We start from the raw sequence: 15,996 nt of genomic DNA on the forward strand, positions 1-15,996 counted from the left end.
GCATTCCTACACTCAGGTATTTCTACTATTACCTAAGTATAAGTATCTGAGCACTTTTTCCACCTGTGTAAATATGTTTTATTTCTTCATTAACATTCTTGGCTGCTGGATTGTGTTTGTCTAAACTGGGACTTATGCATAAATAATGAGACCAGTATGTGGTATACAGCCCAGGCGTATATGACAAATAGGATGCATAGTATAAGCTTGTTGTCCCTGCCGATTCATCAGAATTAATTATCAGGGAACATGGGCTTTCAGAAGAGCAACACAAATCCGTTTCAGACCAAATATCCTCTTAAAACTGTTGCCTCATAAACCAATGCTTTGATTTATTGATTTATGTTTAATAGCCTATGGCACCCGGCCTAAGCCTAAATTATAGAGATAACGCTGTAATACCATATTGGATGCACTTTTTAAGTTTACTATTCGAAAATTAGATTTACAGCAGCAGTGATTTTACAACAGGTTAGACAATATACAAAATATGAAGACACAAGAGAAATAGGGGAATCATAAGTAATGCAGCCTAACATAAATGAACATAGGCTACACAAAAAAAAACACTCATTTAGTTTTGAGTAAAAGTCAGGGCAGTTCAGCACAGATAAAAACATCTGAATGCATTTGTATAAGCACCTTTGATACAGCTTGTGCAATTCATGTTAGATTTCACAGATGTCTGATAAAGAGGAAACCATGAACTACCAATTGGAGACTAAAATACAACAAAGTATAAAAGATAACACCAACAACATAGATTAAAAACATTTCGAGATAAAGAGAGCCATAGTCCAAGCACATTTAATATCCTGAGTATTCCAGGAGCAACATCTCCTCATACTCTGTTTGGATTATTCCGAACCAATGAATCTGGTGGGCACAGTGTGAACTTTAAATTAAGTACAAAGTGGTCTCAGGTGTGCGGTCATCGCTTATTATAAACCACTGAAGCATATCGCAGCCAATAGAAGCTGAGAACCGGAAAATCAGTTTTATTCAAGTCAGTTCCCTGTTTCAGCCACGAGATGGTGCTAATGTACTGCGCTCGGTGGCCGCTGGTCCCCGGGTACTGTGCGCTCTCTGCGGCCCCTGATGGAGCCAGAGGATTACAAACTCTAGTTAAGTGGCGCACCGTCCTCCTCCTCCTCCCCATCTCTCACCCAGAGTAAACCCAAGCGCACGGAGCGCATCCTCCCCGAGCTCGTCCTGTGGGAATTAGAAAGCAGAGCTGTTACGCTGTCAGCACCAAACCGGCCGAGCTCTGCAGTGTAGGGGACTGAGGAAAACATATCGACAAAGAGTGAGAGAGAGGGAGATGGGTCCTGAGGCGGCGAGGCATCCGTGATTGTCAAGTGAACGGCGGTGAAGTTGTTCGGCTCCGCTCGGATCTTTTCTCCAGGTCGTTGAGGTGAGTTTTCTCTCTGCAGGAGATAGGAGCAGCCCGGATGGTGCATGTCTATCCGGCTGCATGAGGGGTGTAGAGGCTATTCCCAAACATTTGCACTGGACATTAATACTGTTTTGTCTTATAATGGAAAAGGCATGACAACATTAGATGTTTATTGCCTGGTGTATCATATTTATTCTTTAGCTTGTAAGACTTAGTGGATTTTTTATTTATTTTTGAACACAACTATCATTCTTTCTATCTGGCAACAGCATAATATTCTAAATTATATCCACAGAGTGTACACAGTGTAAATAATTATTTATTTGTGAAAATACTAGAACATAACTCTTCAAAAGCCTTTGCATTAATTTATTTCTACTAGAGCGTTACAAGAAAAGATAAGCCCTATGGGAGGGAAAGATCTGTTTCATTCTCCGTCTCTCTTTTCCTCTCGCCCCTCTTCTTCATTCAGGCTCACTCGCCTTCCTTTCTCCAGCTTTTTGTCTCACTCCATCTCTCTAATCCCCCCTCTCACAACCTCTGTCTCCCTCACTCTCATTGCTTCTGTCTCTGTGTCAGCTCTAATAACACTGTGAGTTTGCAACACCAGACTGCTTCACTTCTGATACTCCTCTGTCTTTTCTCACACCCAGCTGCTTTTCCTATGTTCTCTCTCTTGCACATTGCTGTCACCTCTCATGATTAATATGCCATATAGCGTATGCATAACAAGCAACACACTGCTTTAGCTTTTTGTTGGATGTGCTGCATCTGAATGCAGATGTTACTCCTCCTTGTCTTATAATCAATATGTGACTGAGCAATTACAGTGTGTGAATGGTATGGACCTTCCTTTGGCTCACTCATTAATGTAACGTCTGTCACAGTCAATCTACATACATGTAAATGGTGACACACATCTATACTCGTTTGCACACACACAAGGGTCATGGCAATTGAGCTCTGAGCCTTGATTGATTGTTACAGTGTGGAGAATACGAGTTGACAGTATGGAATGATTTTTAGACATCTCACACCGCCTGGCAATCAATTCTCCCTCATCCGCTTAGTTTGGGCATAATTCATGAATTGTACACAAACCACTTTGCTACAAAGCGTTTTGCAATTTGCACGTCTTTGTTGGTGCTGGTTGCTTCAATCAAGAGTCCTACATTTAGACATTTCTGCAATTATATTGCTTGTCAAGTGTTTATAAGCATGCCTTGTGATTCTACACGTTTATATATGTGTACAGACCTAGGAAAACACCAGGATTTAAACACCAAATAGCTCCTCATTCCTAAACCCTCCCTGCCTCTGCATTTGAGGGGTATAACAGTGCATGCATATCAAAATATACCTTGACTAAACAACTTTTGGGGACTTTTTCCCTTCAAGAATCTATTGCAAGATCCTGTGGTGAAGAATGATATGAAAATCATGTTTCACCTCTGGCAACACATTTGGCAGCTGATCCTTTGCTTTACTGTAAAGGCAGATCTCGCACACAGCTCTTAACAGTATCTCATCGTCTGTCACTTATCAGTTTCATCTGCTGTCACCCGTAACAGACCGACATGTGCTGCTGCCCACAGACTCAAACACACTCCGTCACCATCGTGCAGCGGGCTCTTACGGGGCTAAAAATGAAATACACGCTAGCTACACACAGGTTTGCTGCATGTCACACACCTGCCCTGTGGCTCTGTCCACGCTCGTTTGTCTGTATACAACCATTCAATGAGCTTAGCTAAAAATAATCACCACCAGCCAACACACATGGAACATGAATTATGGAAGACAGAGGGAGAGAGAGAGAGACATTCAGGTCAGATTCAGACCCAGTTCTTAGAGCTTCACTCCCTAAGGATGATACTACTACACCGCTGCATTAATATTCAGTTTATACCATCTAGCACATCAGAGCACAGTGGTTACCCTTGAGTTTGGACTAACTGGACTCGAGTCTACCAATGGTTTCAACCCAGTTCTCCAGTACATTATGGGCTTGGAAAATGGATCTGTGCATTTGAGATGAATTATACATGCAATGTAAGATGTGTTTCCAATGTAATAGTAATAGATGTATAGCCAGTGTCAATTGTATCCTGCTTTTGAGATTGTAGGCTTTGAGATAAGACCACATGGAGGAGGTCATAACAGTATAATTGATGATGTTGCAAGGCGTTTTTAAGTCTACTATCTAATACTGTACCTTAAGTGAACGGATCTGTAACGTACTGATTGATACTAGTGTCATATATGTCCTTTAAATATGAAGCTACAGTCAGAAAACAGTTAGCTTAGCTAGCAAAAATATTGTAAGCACCGAAACAGATAGATTTTTAGATGCCTTTTCGTGTGTTTTTTGGTTATGTTTGGCCTTTTCTGCGTAATATGATTTATTGTGTTGCGTTATTTCCTTTATTCTGTACTTGCTTTTATAATTGTAATTACATTTTGTTAATATTATTATGTCATTATAGCCTGGCTACATCTTAACTTCACTCAAATGTTTTGTTCAAAATAGACAAATAAGATACAACCTAATAAGTACAGTGGTTTGCCATTATGCTTTATTTAACAGACAGACATGACATTGTTATCAAACTAGCGTCAAGATAGTGAATAAGTATATATCCCAGAATGTCTTTTAAAGATTCTGCACACACACACGCACGCACGCACGCACGCACACACGCACGCACGCACGCACGCACGCACACACACACACACACACACACACACACACACACACACACACAGCTGTTTCATTGCTACTAATTACATCTCCGGTCAACTTGGAGGTGGTTTGGGCGATGATGGAAATTACATCAAATCACAAGAGTCCATGCATTATTAAAATATATAAAGGTGCACATTATTTCCCTCCAACAGGTGCAATAAAAAGAGAGTGAGGAAGAAGTCGATCAGCTGAGTCTGCACACACAGATCTAATTAAGCAGAATAATTGAAAACACCTGTGTGGGTGGGTGGTGATGGATGTGCAGGGCTTTTAAGATCAAGAGAGTTATCCCTTGTTTCACATTAAACATTATTGCCACACATGTGTCATATTGACCATCACTGCTGTACACAAAAGCCCCTGTAACCTGTGTCAGATAGGGAGAAATAGACATATTTTTGTGCAGTAAAAGAGCTTTCACCTTGAACAAATGAAAAACCGCAGATGTCTACAGCCCTCGTTGTGATGATGGGCCATTTTCTTGGCAGCTAGTCCTGAAAAATATGATTTAAACTAAATTCCACAATTTACAATTTGAACATTATTATGGGAAAAAACAATCTTTGTGGCAGAGACTGGATGCTTGACAGTATTCTATTTTGGGACTGTGAACACTATACACTCTGGAAACCTGAGCAGAAACATGGCCGATCTGTTCTGGATACTCAGCAGTGCTCACTGCATGTGTGTGCGTGTGCATTAATGCAATTATGTCTGTATACAGAATGTATACATACACCCAAATGCTAGTGTGCATTGATTTGTTAATGCTCAATTGTGTTTACATTTGTGTGTATTTGGGGACCTTGACCATGATTCAGGAGTTTCTGACCTTGAACAGTTTCGGATGCTGTCTGCTTAGTCAGGGCCACTGCATCTGCTCATGTCAAAGCGAACAACATTTCAAATGTGCTGCAGTGCACGTGATTTTTATGTGTCTATCTATCTACACAGAAAAAACTGAAATGTTGACTGTAAGTGTATTATGTCAAACCATTTCATATAACTGTATTAGGTTAGTTGAAAGCAATAATATTCAGTTTAAATATAAAATATTAGATTCAACTTAATATATTTGGTTTCAACTAACCTAATACAGTAATGTGACATTTGTTGACATAATATATTTAATAAAGTCAACATTTCAGTATATCTATCTATCTATCTATCTATCTATCTATCTATCTATCTATCTACCTATTTATCTATCTATCTATCCATCTATCCATCTATCCATCTATCTATATATCTGAATAGTAGTAACCCTGTCTTCTTCTCCTGTCTTTCTCTCTCCGTACAGTGTGTGATTGTGTGTTCAGCATGAGTAACATCTACGAGTCTGCAGAGGCCACGCTGGGCTTCATCAGCTCTCCATGCCTGGCTAAAGTAGAGCTGAGAATGGCCTGCCGGGGCATCTCGGACCGCGACGCTCTCTCCAAACCCGACCCTTGCGTGGTGCTGAAGATGCAGTCCCACGGGCAGTGGTTTGAGGTACAGTTATGGGATGATGGGATGAAGTTGTGTCTCTGGTTAAGAAAAACTGATTAGCAGAAAATGAAAGAATAATGGTTACATCAGATGAAGAGTCCTTGCTTGTGAGGCTCATCCAGTGAAAGACATTTTCGAAATGATGTGTGTAAGCATTTCTTACTACATATTGTTGCTCTATTGTGAATTAAGGCGCCATTTGAAATGTTTTCTTACAGGAGCCCCTACAATTGATTGAAGTCAAATAACATTATGGCCTTTAAATCGTAACATATTTATCTTTGAGTTATGTAGGTGTTTTTGCTTTTATACTTCACACATTCAGGGTCAGTTCCAGTAAAATGTTCACAACCCAGATTTTCACAACCTAGGCCATTTGTCCATAACCTGATGTAGCAGTCAGACTGTAGCTTCTGAATCGACTCTCCATGTCCTATTGCTTATGAATTCATTAGTAGGCAACACTTGAAATTGTTCAAGCACATCATAGGAGTCATGTTTGGCTGAAGGGATGTGTGTGTAATCAAGGCTGTGCACGCTGTCATGCAGAGCTGAGATTGACTTGCTAACCTTCTCAAGCTAAACTGCCGGTTACGTTTGTTTCTAATATATTATGGATTATAATATTCCCAAAAGGCAACAAAAAAAATCACGTTGAGAGATGGCTGCACAATTTACATTTATTTATCCAAATGATTTTGTCCTTTTAAAATGGAGAGTGTGACAGTGTATTTGTTCTGCTCATATAATCTCCCCAAAACAAATGTCAGCCCCAATCATTTTGATATTTGGAATAATGGGACTTTTTTCCCCAGAATAATGGATAATTATATTGGGCTCACTGCACACAATACAAAGTTTAAGAAAGATGAAGACAACATCTTCAATAGAATGTTAGCACTTGAAATTGGAAAACTGTTGTGTCCCTCTTCTTTTCATTTTATCTCCAAGACCCAGCCTGGTCTTTCAGGGACTTAAGATGGAATCCCCTACTTTAAAAAACCTCCCAATCCCACTGACGTGACACCGGTGACAGTACCACCTGTATTTTAGCTGAACACAGCATGAGAAAAAGGATACATTAAGAGGAATGAAGTGGATATTTATGTGTCTTCCTTTCTATTTCCCTTATTTCTGGGAGAGACAGACATATTTCCCACTTTCTTCCTTTTAAATATGTAGATACACACACCCACGCATGCACGCACATCTTCACACAGTGACCCACTCTAACAAGAACATGTCATCACAGACATCACACATTTGAACAGACTGTACATGCACAAGCTCTAAACTCCACTACACACACACACACACACACACACACACACACACACACACACACACACACACACACACACACACACACACACACACAGCTTTTTGTGGAGTCTCCAAAGACAGAATAATTTTGCACTACTTTCTGAGCACTTGATCTTGAGCCCCTGAGGAAAGTGTATGTGTTTGTGTGGGTGTGTGCATGAGACTGTGTGTGTGTAAGTGTTTTTGTGTGTGTGTAAGTGTTTGTGAGTGTGTGTTACCATAAGCCCCTTTAGGGGAATGTAGGAATGGTCAAATGCTATCAATGCCTATCAGATTCCGAGTCTCGTAATTGGATAATTGTTAAGAGAGTGTTTAAGCTCGCCTGTGTGTGTGTGTGTGTGTGTGTGTGTGTGTGTGTGTGTGTTTATTTGTTGATGAGATGCCAGCCTATTGAGGTAAGTGTCAGAAAAAGGTCAAATCTGTTTGTGTGTGTTTTTGAGTCTGGTGTTGTGCTCACTTATAGTTTGTGTGTGTGTGCGTGGGTGTGCGTGCGTGTGTGTGCGTATGTTTTTGCTTGTGTGTGTGTCAAAGGGTTATCAACAATGAAAGGGAGCCAGTCATTGCTGCTAGTATTGGATAGTTTTGTGTGCAGTTCTGAGCCAGACTTTTGTGTTCTATTCCTTTCTGCTTCACGCAGTCAACGATCGATTTTACAACTTTAGTCGCTCCTTTGTGTCATCAAAACAGCTTGTGCCATTTAAGTGATTTAAAATAAATCCATGTTCCCTGCCCTGAAGTTGATAAGTGTAAACAATGTGTGGCTATTTTTGAAAATTGCTGCAGTGCTGAATAGTCTGCTGTGGTTCAAAATCAATTCACATTGGCTGTTTGTTTGATGTTGAAAGATATCTTTAAAGTTCACTCCACTATGAAGACATCACAAAAAACTACATCTGAAGTGAAAACTGTAACACAGTTTGATCAAACAACACTTTCAGAAAGCCTTTACTTCAGGCAAAATATATAAAGCTATTCAAGCATTTTGAGAACTCAAGGGTGTATAAGACAATATTAAAATATGTTTTTAGATAAATAAGTTTAAGTTGTTTTTCGTTACATGTGTGGAAGTAGTTGTAAAACAGACATCTTTCAAATTGTCATAGAAGCTACTTATTTAATATTTACTTGGGCAAAAAAACAGTGAAGAGAGTTTACCTCTAAATGTATATGTCAACAAATAAACGATTATAAAACTATCAATTAATTCCTATTCCATTGGACATTAAACCAAATGAAACAGACTAATCATTACAGAAATACATTTGATTATATTTGGTAATTTGGTTTTATAATTGTATCATCACTAAAATATGCTTTATTTTGTATTTACCCACTCTAACTATGGCAGCCCTTGGACCTTTCACTCAATACAAACCCACAGTAAAAGGTGTCTTCTTTTAGATATAAAATAATACTTGGATGTACTAACCTTGCTGTCTCCGTGCATGTGTCCATGTTTATTTTGCAGGTGGACCGTACAGAGGTGATTCGCAGCAGTAGCGGCCCTGTTTTCTCCAAGATCTTCCTGGTGGATTACTATTTCGAGGAGGTCCAGAGGCTCCGCTTTGAACTCCATGACATCAGCTCCGGCAACAATGGCCTCCGAGACGCTGACTTCCTGGGAGCGATGGAGTGTACTTTAGGACAGGTCAGTGCATCTTTTGATGTGAAAGTGCATGATTACGCAATGCTATGATTGTCTCTTTACTTTGTACACAATTCAAAAAACGAGACGTATTCTAGACGCCAGACTTACATAAATGAATATAAAAAAGCATGTTAGTTTGACCGCTCAAACGAAATGGTTTGTGTGAGTGAAGTTCGGAGGTCACCTCTTTCCACGGATAGGAGTGATTTCACCGTAGGAGCAGAAGTAGCATGAGAGCATGCTTCTATAGGTGAACACGTGCGGTAGTGAATGCATCTAAACCCAGGAAATTGAATGTATGACCCTCACAGTAAGTGTTATGTTTACCAGTGTAGAGCATGGGAGTCTGTGTCAGACCCATACATGTTTGAATGCAGCCCGCATGCTTTGACGGTAAGAATCACAGAGTGTGTAATCCATTGTAAAGCTAACTGAGCTTGTTGGGATTTTGAAAGTCTGTATCAGGTAATATGTTCTTTAATCATGGTGAGCTAGAGAAACTTTAAGATTAGAGAGGCGGTCTTTAGCCGTGCATAGAATCCTAATGTGATATTTCCACTTGAGGTTGGTCACTATCTGCATTACTCTGAGCTTTCTTTGCCCTTGAGTCTTTAGTTATACGTAAAAGCCCTGAGGGTGCTCTAAACTATGTTTACAAAGCATTGATATGCACATGTTCCAACACAAATTGCCATTTTCCCACTTAATGGTACCACTGCCCTTCTTAATGATGTAGTTGTAATCAATATTTAAAGACATGCTTCATTTATTTACTTCACTTTATAACCAAGAGAATTTTAAAAGAACATTGCAATTGCAGTAGTGCTAATTAACAAGTTGATTTCAGGAAATAACCAGCTGAGTCACGCTGAGAAAAGAAGGAAGTGGAAAGAAAGCAGAAATAAATCCCCAAAGATTCTGTTGTTTGTTTCCACTTCATTGTGAGAGATGTGATCAGCACCATAAACCTGGTGGGCTTACGATAGTTGGGAGAACTGAGATAATTGAAGTGGAAAAAGGAGATTTAGAAGGTGGAATCCAGGGAGGTTCACTGAAATTGGATAACCCGCTGCCAACAAAAAAAGTTCTAGATGGGGTGGCTTATCCAGAGTGTTAAAACAGACTGTAATTTACTGTCCAGTAAAAGTAACAACAGAGCCAATGTAAGTTAGTAATAGCATGTTATCTGAAACCAAAGTTTTCTAATTGTGTTGGTGTAACATAATGCCATTCGTTTCATTGCTGTGTTGATTTCTGTGTGTACAGCGGCAGCTCCTCCGTAGTTAGTAAGGCATGTCACAGATGCATTGTGTCAGTGATATTCTCACAGCCAGCATGTAAATGATTATACACGACACATTGTTATTAAAGGACTTCCAATCATGGCTACTCATATACAAAATATGTTCTCTATTAAACAAGGACCATGCATACAATGCATTGCTCTCAAAAAATAAGAGAGGATTTATGCCAGCTTTAGCAATTAACACATTTCTATCTGCCTTCCCTTGGCAGGATCACACGTTTTCTTTATGCAAAATGAAGGAATATAAATGTGAACTGCCCAGTGATCAGCCCCGGAATGCCAAGCGCCTGTGTATCACTTAAAGCATTGACGGCAGATCCCACTGAGAATGAACCGATCCCTCTTCAGCTCTTTAGTGAATTGTTTTGTTTCTTCTCTCCGTGTGGTTGGCATCTAGTTCATCTCACCAACCTCTGCATGTAAACTTGAGCAGTCACATCGTTTCTGTAACACCTGGCCATCCCATAATAGTTATAGCTTAAAAAAGCCTTGAAGCTGGCAGATCAAATTAGGGATACAACACCTGAGAAAAGGACATTTGACAGGTGTAGAGAAGGTGACTCCACCATGCTGCTCTCTGTCCACTGGATGTGTAGGGTAGGCAGTCGTTTGCTAGCATTACGTAGACGTGTGAGGTGACACCTGGGTGACACTGCATGTCAAGTTGTCCCTTTGGTAGAAAAACGATGTGAGCTTATCTTGTGTTCTTTGTTTGTTGTAGATCGTCTCGCAGAGGAAACTGACCAGAGCTCTCTACAAACCGGGAAACACTTCTGGAAAGTCGTCCATAACGGTGTGTCTCCCAGTGACAGTTACACACAAACGCACGCACAAATCAAATCACACACACTCCACCTCTTGCACTCAGACACTAATTAATTTGATGATGTTGCTGTTCAATCTGCTCTGTTCCTCATTTCCATCTCATTTTCTCTCACCTCCTTCCTCTACCTCTCTCCCTCCTCCTCCCCGCCTCTTCTTCTCCCTTTTTTTCTCTCCACTCCCCATGTAAAGGTAACAGCGGAGGAGTTGTCTGGTAATGACGATTACGTTGAACTCTGCTTCAGCGCTCGTAAGCTTGACGACAAGGTTAGTGCAATTCTGTGTGTTCTTTCAGAAAGATTAAACATCTCTTGTTTTCCTTTAGATATGTGATGAATTAATATTCAGAGACTTTGGGCGGGAACGCTATCAGGCAGGTGTGTGAGGAGGTGATAGAGCTGTGGGAATTGGAGATCAAGCTAATCGCACACAAAACACAGAAGTACAATCTGTTATTACAGGAGGCCGGAGGAGATAGGTGGACACCCCCCCTCCCCAATAACCCTCTCCTATCTAAACCACTCCACCACACACACAGATAACTATATAAATGTTCAGCCTCCACACGCGCACACACACACACACGTGCGCAGTGCTACGGATGACTAATCCAAACAAGTTGTGCCTTAGGGGAAAGATGGAAGAAAGCAGGGGAGGGAAGGATAAATTGAAGAGGACAGGAAAAGGATGGTTAGAAGAAACAAAAAAGAAAGGGAGAAATACGGTGTAAAATAATGATTCTGTGAGTGTATGAATGATTTATCGTGATCAAAGCCAGTTCTGAGGCAATGCCTTTCATGCGTGTTTTCCCTTTAAAGGATTTCTTCAGCAAGTCAGACCCTTTTCTGGAGATTTTTAGAATGAATGATGACGGGACTGAGTCGCTTGTACACAGAACTGAGGTGATTACATGCACAAACAAACAATGATTACATTTATTATTTCCTGCATGCTGGCCTGTGATTAACAGCAATGTGTTTTGTACGCTGCAGACCATCATGAACAACCTGAGCCCAGTTTGGAAATCCTTCAAAGTTTCCCTAAACACACTCTGCAGTGGTGACCAAGATAGGGAACTAAAGGTGAGTTTGCCATTTTATGCAGGTCATAATAATGATCACATTTTATTCGACCTTATAAATAACATGCGTGCAAAACTCTGAGCATGGCTAAAAGCTCCCTTCATTATTAAAGTTCCCTCAGGAGGACCCGATGCACTTTTAAAGGGAGATGCCACACAGCCCCGGAGGCAAGGTGCTTTTTCTGTGCAGCATACAAATGATGATATTTGTAAAACATCGGCAAAGTGCAACCTACCCACAAGTATACAAGTCAATTCAAGCATGTGAACAATTTCAAAAGCAGCCTCAATCATTCCCTTACGTTTTGTTCTCCAAGCCCTAATTGAGTTCAGGTTATTTGCTTCCCTTCATGTTTTCCTGATGCTTCTTGTATTATATAAAGAGCTGGATGGGTTTAAAAGAACTCTTGTTCTGAGGGCCCAAACGCAGTGAAATGGTGGATGTCTTCTGTTTTACTTTACCTTCCCTGCTTCATGTCGAACAGTCGCACTTTGAACCCACCGCAAACTCTAAAGCCAGCAGCCGACTGTCACATCAATCTTCTTTTGCATTAGAGAAAAACAAACTGTCCACACCAGCAGGTGGCGGTAGTCTGTATTCATCATAATATTTTTGTATTGATGACTTAAGTATGCGAAGATACTGTAAGAGCCGTTGTTATCATATATACATTAAAACAAAGCCGTTTTTTTTTCTTTATTGAGATTTTCTTTTCCGACCATTTTCACACCACGTTTGCTCACCACCTGGATTTGTATCAGATGTGTCAGTGAGAAAATATGAGTGTATTGGAATGATCAGATGAGATGAAGATGAAACAACTCTTGAGTTTTATCATTTGCTGGTTTTACTTAATCTCATTTTTCTTCTCGTGCAGTGATTTGCTCTAACTGAAGAGCTTATCCAGGTGATTTCTTTCCCCAACGGCTCCGCTGCAGATTGAGCATATTTTTTTACATTCTGAACGGGTTATCCAAATACCCTCAAGGGCTACATAGTTCTAAAAGACACAGCGCAGAAACTAGGGCGACAGTTTCTCCCCGACGTCCTGACACCGTCTGACTGCCCACTGTAGGCTGGGTGGGTCAGGGCTTTGAACTCTCACCTGATGTGCCAGAATAGATCTGTGTGCGTGCTTTTGCGTATATATGTGCCAAAGTGGTGGCCTCACATCCGCTCCTAAAGAGTTATTCTTTCTATGAATAAGCATGAGCGTGGTCATTAAATATTCAGAGGCGTCTTAACTCTGCATGGCTCCTGACAGCAGGAGAAAGGGCTCACACACATGCAGGCCGTAGGCAATGGTTTCCACGGCTACCTGTTTGAATCATCAGTGCTATAGTGAGAAATGGCAATGCAGAGATTTCTATTAAGACCGGTGCTTCTTTTTCACAGGGCTCTTAACTGATCAATGCATAAATGCATAACCCTCCATTGCAGTGTCTGTCTGTCTATCGCTTTGTATTTCTCCTTTTTCGTTAATTCTCTATTTCCGTATACCCCGTCTCCCTCTCCTTCCAACAGTTAGTATTCAGTGAATGAAACAGAGAGTCTTCATTTTTTCATTACTCTCTCAGCAACTTTAAGTGGAAGCAGGGCTGCAAAAGCGAGCGCTCCCTCACACATGGAAATGAAACAGACACATCCACCAATGATCACACAAGCACTCATACAGACAAAAATGGCACACACTCACTTCAAGGAAAGACACTTGTCAGCTTAAGTGGGAGACAGAAAATAAGGGGATTACCACCGGTCGTTGTTTTTAATCAAGTGCTGCTGGATTGGTTCTAACCGCTAGTTTTTGGATTGACCTCAGTGGAGAAGGTCACAAAGCTCGACAGACAAATGAGTAATTCACAGCCATTAAAACCTATGCGAAAGGTTGAGGCATTTTTCTCTCTGTGCGTTAACAAGTGACTCTATTGACCAGTTCAATTGAATGTTATTGATTGTGCAAACTCCACGGGACAGTCCAGATATTGGTGTATTTTTCACCGTCCCAATTTATAGGCTTGTTTCTTTATGATGTGCTGAGCCTTGGCCCGCTGACCCGCATATTTCACTAGTGATTGAGACCATTTTTCTTATCTGGCAGCTCCTTTGAGAGAAACAAACTATTCAGCCTAAACACACACACATACACACACAAAGCGGTCTCTTAAGCCACGTCCCCCTCAGCGTCCTCAGATTAATATTTCACCGCTCCATTGCCCCCCCACCAACACCGCCTTATCAATCATTCAGCATGGCATTTCCCTGCATGCCGTGTGTGTGTGTGTGTGTTTAGGTGTCAGTGTCACAGCTGCGCTCTAACTGAATGTGTGTGTGTGTGTGTGTGTGTGTGTGTGTGTGTGTGTGTGTGTGTGGGGGGGTGTGTTTGTGTGTGTGTGTGTGTGTGTGTGTGTGTGTGTGTGTGTGTGTGTGTGTGTGTGTGTGTGTGTGTGTGTGTGTGTGTGTGTGTGTGTGTGTGTGTGTGTGTGTGTCTTTTTCTGTGTATTACAGTGCACAGTTTGGGATTGGGACTCTAATGGAAAACACGACTTTATTGGGGAGTTTCAGACCACCTTTAAGGAGACGAGAGCTGAGCTGGAGGGAAAACAGGTAAGAACACACAGGGATAGGAACTGAAACAGCTGCGATGTATTGAGATAGACAATGGTTTGACAATGGTTTGATAATAGTTTGATAACACCTGTATGTGCTAGTGATAGGCTTTATGATGAGGTGTGGCTAACCATCCAACTTTTAGGGTCATAAACATCTCCGAGTGATTAACAATTTAAGAATGATCAAATAAAACTCAATCAAAAACAGCAACATTGGGCAGCCAATATCCACAAAATAATTGTATGGAGTAAGGAACCAACATTGAGTTGGTGTGAGCTTGAAGCCAAATCCTGTCCTAATACCTCACTTTTGGCTTTGCTTACATCTACATTACCCAGCCGGCCAACTCAATATTCGAATAACCCGATTGTTGTTTCCACCCTAAGAATATGGTCCCAATTTAGAATGGCTCATGGACTTTATGGATCCTCTATTCATAGTCCCATTCGCAACAACCATCTCTTTCTCCCCCCTTACACTGATGGGGCCTTCTCTATGTGGCAGAGATTAGGTCTTATCAGAGTAAGGGACCTTTACATTAACAATGTGTTCGGTAGCTTTAGCCAACTCTGTGACACATTTTGCCTCCCAGACTCTCATCTATTTTGCTACTTCCAGGTCCGTTACTAGGTTAAACTAAATAACCCTTCCTTCCCCAATATCCCTCCGGATTCAATAATTGACTCAATTCTGGACACTCTAACAACCGAAAAAGGTTTGATTTCAAGAATTTACAATTCCGTCTCCCATCTCACAGAAACATCTCTTGGTAAAATCAAACAAGATTGGGAAAAGGAACTAGTCCAAGCAATAGATGATGAGGTCTGGGATGGCGCATTAGCGAGAGTGAACAATAGTACGTCCTGTGCCAGGCTCAATCTTACACAACTAAAAGTTGTCCACCGTATCTATTACACCAACTATAAACTCTCCAAAATATACCCAAATGTCACGGATACCTGTAAAAGATGTCACACTTCACCAGCAAACATTTTTATTTTTTTTTTGATTAGTTATATATTTTATTTTTTTTTGTTTTATTTATTTTTTATATTTTTTATTTTTGTATGGGATGTGTGTATGTGTATGTATTTGTATAGTATGTATGTATTATTTACTATCTTTTTTTTTATTTGTTTTTTTCTCTGTTCTTTTTTTTTTGTATGTAAGCATGAGGGGAAGGAAGAAGAATTAAATCACGAACTCAAGTCGATACATCCGAGTGAGTATCTCGGGGTCTGTCTAAGTTGTATCAAAACTCCTCGGGGAGTCCCAATAAAATTCAGAAAGGGGGGGGGGGGGAGGTTCAAGTTCCTATGTAGTATCTATAAATTCCCGGTATCTCTACCGAAATCCACCATAGCTTCTAAAGGTAAGTTGCGACCGTAAGAGATGGACGATTTTATCGTACGTTTCCGATATGAGCAGAACATCAAAAGGAGGAGTAGTAAAGCCACCGTCCACATGAGTTGTTCCCGTCAAAGAACGTGTTACCACAGTTATGGTGCAGGTTCCGGAGTGTTCCACAAACTTTTACAAACAGGTCATAGGAACATTGCTCCTGTTCTGGTTTGT

The 15,996-nt window shown here is 40.7% G+C and overlaps 1 protein-coding gene across 1 annotated transcript in view; it reads left to right on the top strand.

Moving 5' to 3' along the window:
- The first annotated feature begins 1,122 nt into the window (after nucleotides 1–1,122).
- Nucleotides 1,123–15,996, top strand: part of LOC104963100 (copine-4-like) — a 19,445-nt gene continuing 4,571 nt past the window's right edge. The window contains exons 1-9 of the mRNA XM_010791657.1: nucleotides 1,123–1,414; nucleotides 5,443–5,633; nucleotides 8,422–8,601; nucleotides 10,629–10,700; nucleotides 10,922–10,996; nucleotides 11,548–11,631; nucleotides 11,722–11,811; nucleotides 14,317–14,415; nucleotides 15,014–15,039. Coding sequence (XP_010789959.1) covers nucleotides 5,463–5,633; nucleotides 8,422–8,601; nucleotides 10,629–10,700; nucleotides 10,922–10,996; nucleotides 11,548–11,631; nucleotides 11,722–11,811; nucleotides 14,317–14,415; nucleotides 15,014–15,039 — 797 coding nt within the window. The 5' untranslated portion in view covers nucleotides 1,123–1,414; nucleotides 5,443–5,462. The remainder of the gene's footprint in view (nucleotides 1,415–5,442; nucleotides 5,634–8,421; nucleotides 8,602–10,628; nucleotides 10,701–10,921; nucleotides 10,997–11,547; nucleotides 11,632–11,721; nucleotides 11,812–14,316; nucleotides 14,416–15,013; nucleotides 15,040–15,996) is intronic.

This window comes from Notothenia coriiceps, unplaced genomic scaffold (assembly GCF_000735185.1).
Source record: "Notothenia coriiceps isolate Sejong01 unplaced genomic scaffold, NC01 NC01_scaffold00035606, whole genome shotgun sequence".
In the NCBI taxonomy this organism is placed as follows: Eukaryota; Metazoa; Chordata; class Actinopteri; order Perciformes; family Nototheniidae; genus Notothenia; species Notothenia coriiceps.